This window comes from Carassius auratus, chromosome 22 (assembly GCF_003368295.1).
Source record: "Carassius auratus strain Wakin chromosome 22, ASM336829v1, whole genome shotgun sequence".
NCBI classification, from domain to species: Eukaryota; Metazoa; Chordata; class Actinopteri; order Cypriniformes; family Cyprinidae; genus Carassius; species Carassius auratus.
In genome coordinates this window covers 17510667-17521930 of record NC_039264.1, presented here as the reverse complement: position 1 = coordinate 17521930, position 11264 = coordinate 17510667, and the positions used below count along the sequence as shown (strand labels likewise).

Sequence of the window (11264 nt, the reverse complement as noted above, 5' to 3'; positions counted from 1 at the left end):
GTCTTGAGATGTTGCCTTACAGTGAGAGGAGATGCTGGGAATGGCTCCGTCCTCTTCACATGCCACCTTTGGTCAAGCCCAAGTTCTGGAACACCGCTGGCCTTTGCTTAACAATACCACTCGCCACACAGGGGTCCCCTCGAACCCAGAGCTCAAACTAATTCACATTGTACAGTAAAAAGCCTTTTGAATATGACCACCAGCTGACACATCTCATCTCAGCTTAAGGGGGGAGGAAAGAAGCCGGAGAATAGTGACTCAAAAACAAGTAACAATGAAAATGAAATGTATCGAGAATGGAACTGTGTAGAGTTGGCACAGTGGAAAAACAGAGCAAAAACTAATCCCTATATATTTTTTTTTAACCAAAACCACTGTGCTTTTGTAAAACCTCAATGTTTAAAAAACATTCGCCACTAGGGAGTTCATGGGAGGGGCACGTTTTTGTTTTGAAACAACCAATTTTGAAAAACAACGTAATACAAACGAATGGATTAAGCTAAAACTGCGACGTTTTCTTGCGTTATTTTTATATTTAAAAAAAAAAGAGCTATGTTCACACCTATTTGAAATCTGTTTGTCAGAAAACATTCACGGAGCACAAAGAAGACTGACATGAACATTATGCGACATTTGTAACTCGGTATCAGACGTTCAGCTTATCAGTTAAACTTAAAAACTGCAAAAATCATCTCACTTTCTGCAAACATAATTATAGTGCCAAGGGCAAATGTTGTTCCACCCTTTAACCCTTTTATTTGCGACACGGACCATTGTTGACCTAGTTTTCCATAGTGAAAAATAAATATAAAAATACAAATTCATTTACATATTTATTTGCTTTTTAAAAATACCCTATACTAAACCGGTATACTCGATATCTGCTAAATTGGAACAACAAATGTTGTACTTAATGTCCTTTAATTGTGCGTAAGTAGTGCTGAAGTCCAACTAAAGACATACTGAAGTGTATTTGATTGTGCTGAAGAGAAACTTTTGCAAGTATACTTCAGGTACACTTAAGTGCAAATATTATTGAAAGATCATACAATTAAAACACATTTTAGCTTTAATATTAAGAAATGTGCATCTTAGTAGTAGTAGTAGCAGCAGCACTACAAATAAAGATTAATTATAATTTTTATATCAGTAAGTCTTGAGCAATATGTCAGTAAATATGACATTAGATTTGAACTAAACTTAGTATGAAAAAATATATATTTAAAATATATATATATAGATTTTTTTACTAGGTTTGACTAAATATCTTGATTGAGTGAACTCTGCCATTGCAACACACTTGCGATATCAGATTTATCTATATCTATAATATTTTTGTTGATAATTTACACGTTTTTGTGCTGCGAACAACACAAATCAGGCAATGAATGTCTGTAATTTATTTATTTTTTTCTATTTTTTAACTTGATACTAAATATATTAAACTAAAACTATAATAAAATGCCATTGATCTTTGATGTACAACCCTAGTTTGTATTCATTTTGAGGTGTGTTCAATTAAAACTATAAACTGCAACATACTGAATTGCTCACGTTTTCCTTTCAGATTTCTTTGGTGGGTATCAGGTGTTCTCAGCAATAGTTGAAATGGTCAGTATACAACTCCCACAAAAGCTAAGCCCCACATGCTTTGTAAAAGGTCTGCTAGTTTGGGAAGAACTGGCCTTTGATCTGGCCAACACGACTTAGTCTAGCAAACACACAACGGCTACTCTCTCTCTCTCTCTCTCTCTCTCTCTTTCCCTCCCTCTTTCTCTCTCCCTCACTCCTTTCTTCCGTCCTTCTCAATTTGTTGCAGTGTTCTGGGGTGTCAAAGGACCAGAGCTGTGGCTCTAAAGAAGAGACGGCGAGTGGGACATACACATCGGACGCTCTGACAATGCCGGCTCAGGTTCCTGTGAGTTTGCCATGGCGACCAGTGGGCCCTGACAGCAGCGGGGATCACGGTCTTGCAGAGGAAGGGTGTGTATGTGTGTGTAGTTGAGGGGGTGTGGGGTTATTGGGGGACACACGCCAGATGCCTTGGGGAGACGCCCTTCAGCTCACCAGCTGGGAGAGGCTAAACTGCCCATCACGCGATGGTTTTCGGCCTTAACGGATTAGAGTGTTTACGGCACACTTCGGCTATCTTACGCTCGCCAACACAAAAACAATAGTAATATAAAATAACGCTTCACAGCTGGTTTTGTTTCAGGACACAGATTTTAAAGTAGACATGATGTTGTGACACAAAACCATAGCAAAATTGTTCATTGTATAGCGTTTTTTAAATGGTCTTAAAGTTACCATTCGAATCAAAATGGTCAATTCTTATTGGAATTTTATTATAAATTAAATTAATTCATAAATAAATACTTCCCCTTACATTCTTAATAGTAAAGACTACAATAGGGGTTTTCATGGCGATGTCATAACTATTTTGTTAACATTTTTAACCTTTTTTTTTTTACTTAAAGAACATTAAAAATAAAAAAATCCGTTTTACCCTCTGAAGAACTTTTTGTGGAATGGATTGTTTCCAAGGACTGTTAAAGGGATACTCCACCCCAAAATGAAAATTGTGTCATTAATCAGTTACCGCCATGTCGTTTCAAATCCGTAAAAGCTTCGTTCATCTTCAGAAAACAATTTAAGATATTTTGGATGAAAAACGTGAAGCTTGAGACTGTCTCTTCTGTGTTAGCGAGGCCACAAGGATGCACTGTTTTCTTTCAAACCAAAGCATAAATACATGTTGAAACAGCACATGCTTATGGCGCGGCTGACACAGAAGAGAGTAGGCAGTCTGAGTGATGTGGAGAGATACCTAGGAGACTGTTGACAATGGAATTGTTGAATAAAGTTGTTATTTTTGTTTTATTCGTGTACAAAAAGTATTCTCATTGCTAACATTATGGTTGAACCACTTATGGCAGATGGAGTATTCTGCAATGCTTTTAATACTTTTCTGGACCTTGACAGTATATTTTACTTGGCAGTCTATGGGACAGTCTTAAGCCTCCCGGTTTTCATCCAAAATATCTTAAATTGTGAACGAAGCTTTCATGGGTTTGGAACAACATGGGGGTAAGTGATTAATGACTAAATGTTAATTTTGGGGTGGAGTATCCCTTTAATAGTCCTTTTTTTATGGTGAAACAATAAGTTCATCCCTCCAACAACCTGTAATTCACATGAGATTGAAAAATGACAATGATCGGTTCCCGATGGAAAAAATCATATCCCATCCAACATTTTTTTTTCTCATTCGAGAAACTATTTCTTTTGAATATGTCAAAAAAGAACGGCTTATGTATCATGCTGACTTTAAAAATCAAACATTGACATTTATCAATATTAGCATAAACAATAATGACATAGACTGCACAAGAAAATTGTTGTTTGATGTGTTTGATGAATTCGATAGTTTCACGCTCCCAACATTTAACTATGCATGCTAATGGAACACGGTGCAAACCATGTTCATCCTGCAAACTATATTAAATATAGTCTACGATGCATTTAATTTACCTTGCAAAATTTCATTCATGTTTCTCAAAGATAAGGGCATTTCATGCAAACTGTCCATGTTTGCATCCCTACCAAAATACTGCTGAGTTTGATTTTGAAGACAGCATGAAACAAAACTGTACTGTATCTATTTGCATATAATCAATCTTATTGTGAATGTCAACAACTCACCAGTGCATTTTTTGACCTCGTAATTAGAATGTCACAATGTAACCATGGTGATGTATTCCAGACTTCGCCAATCATTCCGTCCACTTAAACTCGGCCCCTTTACAATCTTCTGCAAGCTCCCGTCCAATCAGCAACTGATGGATATAACCAAATCTCCTCCCTATATTTTCATAATACATAATCCAATTTTTAAAAGATCTTTTGCTACTTCGGAGACTTCAATATGATAAAGATATGCGAAGCCTTTGTCTTTTCCTCCCTAAAAATTACATGTATTTTACATGTTTGCATTGTTTTAATTCTGCCACATTTGATAAGAATTGACTAGTGACCTACTTTTGGATCCCAATCCACCATTTGAGAACCACTGATAATGCTCAGTTTAAACCCAACCTCTTTGTTATTGACTAGCATCACAACAAAGACGCAATGGACTGCCTGCGTAATCTCTGCAGGCAACTGTGATGTGATTTCAGTCTCACATTGACCTGTAGGGGTTGAGTAGTCTGTTTACACCAAAAACCTAAGAGAAAACCACATCATCTGCACCTGAGTCTGCCTTATACTTCAATACTACATCTATGCTAATGTCAATGCTAAAATGCTAATTTGTTGTTTTGCAAAAACCGCTGAACGAACTAACTAAATTGATCAACAAAAATGCATCTTATGCTGTACAGAGGAGCTAAAGAAGTTTGTAATGAATTACCATCTCTGGGACGCGAACATCTGCGCTCCCCTGCTGGAGGACTCCGGTACTGGCGGCTGAGTTTTGGCATAATCTCAGCTGGCAACTGTGAGTAGCGTGTCACCCCTCTCACAGGCGCTGCTGGGGTTCTGTCACACACAGCACTCGCACACCATGACGAAATAACGTTGGTCTCCATCGGACAGAAGAGGGCCACCTGTGGAAAAGAAGTCAAAGTATTATCTATAGGCTGAAATGTCAATGTCTAAAGTGTTTGAACTGGCTGATGTTGGTGATACTGCATCAGGAACTGATTGGATGATATCAAGGAGCCATCAGTTCTTGATGCACTCCCTTCAGCATCTAAAGAGACACCCGCGAGTCTTTTAACTTTTACAGTCCAGTGCATGGATGCCAGTGAACAGCATTAAACTGTAAGTGAGATGATACTGTAATTGTTTGGAACAGTTTATATAGATATTAAAGATGCTGAATGTAATTATCTATCCACTAGCAGGAGCAAACAGAATTTATAGGGCTAATCTGTTTGTTTGTGCGGCTGGATATAGTAATGTTGCTGAATTATTTATTGCTGTGGTTATTTGTCTTACTTGTAGAGTTAAACACATCATATGACACATTATACATTGTTTCGCTTTGCTTTTTCATAACGAGTTTTCCACTGTTTTCAATAAAGTTATACTTTACATTTTTTTCTGAATATACATGATCTCTGCTCTTCATTTGACACCAGACTTTTGACTTTAACTGAGAGACGTACAGTCAAGCCTAAAATGATTCAGACACCCAGATATAATTTTTGATATATTTTTTACAGGAGTGGGTGCAGGACACTACAGTTTATTATAAGTAAGGATAGCAAAATAAAGTAAACTGTTACATAGTATATCAAAAAAGTCTTCATAAAGGTAACTACCAGTAACATTTATAAAACTTTGGGACCAAAAATTATCCAGACACTTTGACCTGACCATGTTTTGCTTAAGTGTCTTTTCTTTAATTCCTAATGCAACCTTTTTGACACCACAGACTGAACAAAATTAAGCATTGCTTGGTAATTGCTTGACCTAAAGTAGTATTATCTAATTGTGTACTTAAATTTAACACCTGACAGCTATTAACCAAATTCATAACACATTCTATCAAAGTTATCTGAAATGATCAAGATTAATTCGTTCTGACACAGTTTAACTCTGAGTTCTTGTCATATGTTATAACCATTTTCTAAACTATACCGAATAAGCTGTAATAATGTGAGAAATGTTGACGGTGTCTGAATACATTTTGGTTTGTCTGTACCATTATTCTTATTTTATACATAGTACAATAGCCCCAATAAAGTATTCTAACACTTACAGATAGCCACACTTAAAATGTCTGAATCTCTCTGCATTAGAGGATAAATTATCAATAAATATCATTGTTATCATTATTAATGCAATTGGCCATGCCATTTGGTTCGGCATTTTACAATTTAAGAGTAGCCTCGATGCGGTCAGTCACAGTCTTTGCCTGAGAAATGGTACAGCGCCCTCTGTCGGTTCACTTCATTCATTGAAACCGTCTGAGCTGTTAGAGGCCTGCTCAGTAAACATTAAAATTCAAAAAATGTATATAGTTGAGCCTGGGTGGTATATGTAACACAGAGAAAATATATATTATATTGACGAGCAAAAATATGCACTGCATCTGTCATGAGTTTAACAACTTTAATGAGCGCTACAAGTAGCCTGTGCTGCTGTTTATTATCCCAGTGGCCACCAAGAGCCATTAGCACTGATCAGCTCATGTAGGAACTCAGCTTCACTCTGCTTGAGCTCACTTTTAAAATCGTATGCAGTTTAAGGGCGTCAAAATTGTAGCATTTCCTTCAAATAACATCAGTTGGTCTGTTTAACAGTTAAAAACACCGGCAGCTCAAATGAGCTCGAAGGCAGGCAGGATTAAACGCACCAAAAATGTGCGCAATTTGGATTGGCATGATACGCCTTCACTCGCGCAATCAATAATCGACGAGCAGCCAAATATTATATCTGCCGGGCGACAGTTAGACAGGACACCTCCATCTAAAAGTGAAGGAGTAACAACAAGCCCCCCCAGCAAACCAGATGGTTCTCCAGCGTCAGAACAAGGGCTCAAAGATGAGCCATGTGGCCAGGTAAACAAACAAACAAACAAACACAACGATAGTATTTTATCAGTGCGACATTCGTGTTACTCACATGCAAATATCAGTGTGTATGGATATATAGCTGTTAATACACACATTTTCTTTCCTTTATTCCTTTTTTATCATGAGAATATTCTGGCCTGTCCAAAATGTGCTGAATGTTTTGGCCTCATGCGTTTTCCAATATAACAAATGGACTGATAGGCTTAATCCACATTATGAGCAAAATTATAAATATTATTTCTGCTCAATGTCATAAGAGTAATTAAATAACCCTGAAATTAATATATATATATATATATATATATATATAAGTCAAAAAATAAAACTAAACATTTAGTACATAAATATGTAATGAAAGCTAAAATTCTCTCTCGCTTTCTGGTGTAGTTATATAAAATGTATAAATTTGTGCTTCGGATGAAAGTTTGCAATTTATTGAGACCTTTAAATGTCATATATTTAGTAATCACTTCATAAAAGTTCTTAATGAGTCCAAAAAGGTAATAACTAAACATACTAAAAATCTTGTTTTAAAGGAAATAACGAAACCCCTTTCTTGTAATGGATCTAATGAAGTTCTCCAGCATCCTAAAGTTAAAGATGAGAGGAAGTCGGTCAGGAGGTCAAGTTCTACCGCTGCATCGGGTGATTTCATAGACTCACTGTCATATTCACACATCTCTCCATGTTCTTATATTTGATAGTAATGGTACCGCACCACATACATATACTTACTGTTTCCTGTTCAGCATGATTTAATTGCTTTAATATTCACTTTCATGACTGTCCAGCAAACTCTGGGAATCCCGATCCTGAAATCTTCATCCAGGGAATGCAGGGGTACAAATGGACCGACACAGACCTGGAGTTTGTCTATCAAACCAAACGGAAAAAGCGAGTTCAACAGGCACAGGTCAAGGAGTGCATATTTTTGGATGGAATATTAGTGTTCTGCGTAGTATACACTGAATGCTGCATGCTATTTTAAAAAGAACTGCATGTTGTGCAGTGTTAAACATTTCCAATTGTAGCAATTGCTGTCCAGTTATCATCTCAGAATAATCTCAGCTTATTTGCAATATTATTATTCCGATTTTTACACCAGATTTGGTTTAAAACCATTGTTTATATGATTTTTAATTATGAACACATCGAAATTTTGCTATTGCACACAGTATGCATACAAAATATCACATTCTTGTTATTTTCCCATTTATGCTTAAACTGTCCATTGGCATAAACATTTCCTTTTCACCCTGAGAATTTAATTGAACCAAGGGGACGTTTTAATGACAATTTGGTTTACAGCAAGAGTTAAGCGACTTGAAGAAGTCTCTGAAGAGCATGAAACAAATGCGGGACATGGGCTTTGCTGCGCTTGACAAAATACAAGCAGAGCTTTCTAAGGTAATACATGATGCTTTTATAATGCATTTTGTCACTTCGTATCCACCGTTCCCATAAAGTGATGCTTGTCAACCACCTGTCTGATCTCAGTATTTGTGGCTCTGCTGTTTGAGGTGGCGTCGTGTGAACGTTTACAGCAAATTTCTAAGGAAATACTTCTGAGGTCCCAGAGCTCTAGTCAGCTGGAAGGGCTTGATCTTAAAGCGCTCCTTGCCAAGCTAAAGGTTGCTGATGTGCTCTGCACTACTGCTGAGGAGAAGGCAGAGGTCAGCAAACTCAACAAAGAGCTGGAAAAAGCACAAGTATCGAGGTATTAACCAGACAGCTCCCGAAACAATGAAAGAATGGCGTTTCTAGTGGTACTTACCCATGCAAAACTCACTAGCATGATGCTAAAATGTTAGCATGTGGTTGCTGGAGTGCTCTGGGCTGGTTTCTTACCCCAAAGCCTTCTGTGTCCCAACTTGTATGTCTGTAAAATGTTTGCCAGTTTTATTGTCCACCAGAAGAAAACAGTTTGCTCAGTCGCTAATTAATCAGGTCTTCTCAACATGCTAAAATTGTTGCTGCCTATTAGCAGTTTGTAGATTTTTGATACATCTACATTTATTCTGTTTCTAGAGAAAAGGAGGAGCTACTCATGAAGGACATTGACAGTTTCAAGGAAACCATCAAACAAATCAAGGTAACCGCTAGTTGGAATGTTGGAAATATGTATATTTTAAACATTTCGCACTTAAGATTATCCTTTTTTTTTTGTGGGAAGGTAAACGTAGATGCGCTGAAAGCAGAAATATCTGCTCTGGAATCCCAGCTGTCCTGTAAAGAGGTTAGTGGATCACTTTTGACTACAGTTTTCTGTGTCCTAGCTGATACTTTTAGAGCTTAGCAGACATGAAGGCCTCTTACGACAATGACAATAACTGTAATGGCAACTGTAATTTTAATACTCATTCTAAATGAGAGGAATTTTAAATGATAACGGAGGAATTCTATCATTGGAAGCACTTAAAGAGCGTTATTTTCCAGCTAATGAGTGATAAAAGCATTGACAGCCAATCAAAATCCACCTGACTTTGAAGAGTTTGAGCAGCAGCAGACTATAAAACTGCAGTGCGCTTGTAATAAACAAAACATTATCTGCTGTCTATGAGAACGCTAATGGTTATTGCTCTTGATGTGGACTAGGGCTACACGATTAATCGAATGCGATCAATCGCGATTGTCATGCATATTTAGTCAGTAAAGCCGGGTTCTGTGATTAGCAGTAAATCTCCATCACCTGCTTTCAGGTGGAGCAGCATTTACTACACAGAGCTATAGTTCTCTGATAATCAATGCAAAATCACGTTCATAATCTTAGACTTTAAATAAACATGGAAAAACTGTATTTAATAACATGTATTTACTCCAAATTCATTTCATAACGTTAGTCGAGTGTTTAAAATAAATCTTTCTGTGAGAGGATGTGGCTTCTTAAAATATTTCGGGCGCACAATATTTCATTGTATTTTAAGCAGTGATAAAGGCTATGTCGAATAGCATTTCATTATACAGTAGCTATATACTTAATTATGCTAAAAATTGTTATAATAATAACTCAGGTAATCCATTTAGTTACTGTAGTCTTGTTTTTATTAGTCATGTTGAATCAATGAAAGCAGTTAAATCTTCTGTTTATTCAGCTGCAGCGGACAGGCACTCTTTAATTTTTTTTCTGTGGGGCATATTTTGATTTTCAGCGCGAGAGCGCCCTCTGGCCTTTGGGTGGACATTTATTACTGATCACAGAACTGTGCTTCACTGAAAGATACGCATGACAATCAAAGCTTCTGCCTAATCACAATTTATTGCCTTTTTGATTTAATTCATTAAATTGTGCAGCCCTAGTGTAAACAGGCCTTTAATTTATACCTACACATTTTTAATCATTGAAATTTGCTTTTGACTCTTGCAGGAGACACCACAGTCATCTAAACCACGGCAAAAAGGCAAGAGAGCCACCAAACCCTCTACTGCCCCTAAACACCCTTCAGTCCCCAAACCTCCCGCCTCTTCTTCTACTCCAAAAACCTCCAAAGTTCCTGCTCCAAAAACCACCAAACCTACTGCCACCCTGAGAACCCAGATTGCATCCAAACCTCCTGCCTCACCTCCTGTGCTAAAAACCTCTAAAGCTCCTGCTCCAAAACCCTCCGAACATTCTCCTGCTCCAAAACCCTCCGAACATTCTCCTGCTCCAAAACCCTCCAAACTTACTTCTGCTCCTGATGCACCAAAAACCTCCAAACCTACTGCCACCCTGAGAGCCCAGACTGCATCCAAACCATCTGCCTCACCTCCTGCAATAAAAACCTCTAAAGCTCCTGCTCCAAAACCCTCCGAACATTCTCCTGCTCCAAAAACCTCCAAACCTACTTCTACTCCTGATGCACCAAAAACCTCCAAACCTATTGCCACCCTGAGAGCCCAGACTGCGTCCAAACCTCCTGCCTCACCTCCTGCGCTAAAAACCTCCAAAGCTCCTGCTCCAAAACCATCCAAACTTACTTCTGCTCCTGTTGCACCAAAACCCTCCAAACCTACTGCCACCCTAAAAGCCCAGACTGCCTCCAAACCTACCACTGCCCCAGAAGCCCAGGAGGGTGATGTCGGAGGCCTCCGCCGCTCAAAGAGAATTGCTGGTAAGAAAAAGTAGAGGAGAATCAGTAGAAGATCAGTTAATTCCTCCAGCTCATGAAGTTGTTTTCATATGTTCTTACTCTCATTCAGGACAGACCTATTTTTGAAAACGTTTTAATTTGCAATTATGTAATTTACAGTAGACTTTTAGACTTGGAGGGAGTAGTTTGGTGCTCTCTAGTGAATATTTTGAGTTTAGCATTTACGGACACTCGATGGTGGAAATCAGATATAATTCTGTCTAATGGTATAACCATAAAATAATGTTGTATTTTTGTTGTTCCACATGTTAAGAGTGTTTTTTTTTTTCTTAGAAGATGAATAAACATTTTTTTTCAACCCTTTATAAAGCCATCTGGGTTTTGTGTTGTAGAAGGAACATCTGAGGGTTGTCTTATTCAGTGTTAGGAGTAACTAGTAACACGTAACAAAATTACACAATTGAATTACAAAAAAACAAATTTAACAGGAAAAAAAAAATCCCTATGAATAGCCATATTGCAATTCCAAAATCTGTTGAACCGAACAATGTAGGGCCTTAAAAATGAAGTTACCAAAAGTAAAGTTTAAGACCCAATATCTAAAAGGGCA

General features: G+C 37.6%; 1 protein-coding gene across 1 annotated transcript; it reads left to right on the top strand.

The window, feature by feature from the left end:
- The first annotated feature begins 6042 nt into the window (after positions 1 to 6042).
- On the top strand, positions 6043 to 11008 carry LOC113039855 (transcriptional regulatory protein AlgP). Its single transcript, XM_026197977.1, has 8 exons — positions 6043 to 6569; positions 7121 to 7229; positions 7376 to 7497; positions 7893 to 7991; positions 8105 to 8301; positions 8613 to 8676; positions 8758 to 8820; positions 9949 to 11008. The coding sequence occupies exons 1-8, from the start codon at positions 6333 to 6335 to the stop codon at positions 10687 to 10689; spliced, it is 1632 nt and encodes a 543-aa protein (XP_026053762.1). The 5' UTR covers positions 6043 to 6332; the 3' UTR covers positions 10690 to 11008.
- Positions 11009 to 11264: the final 256 nt, after the last annotated feature.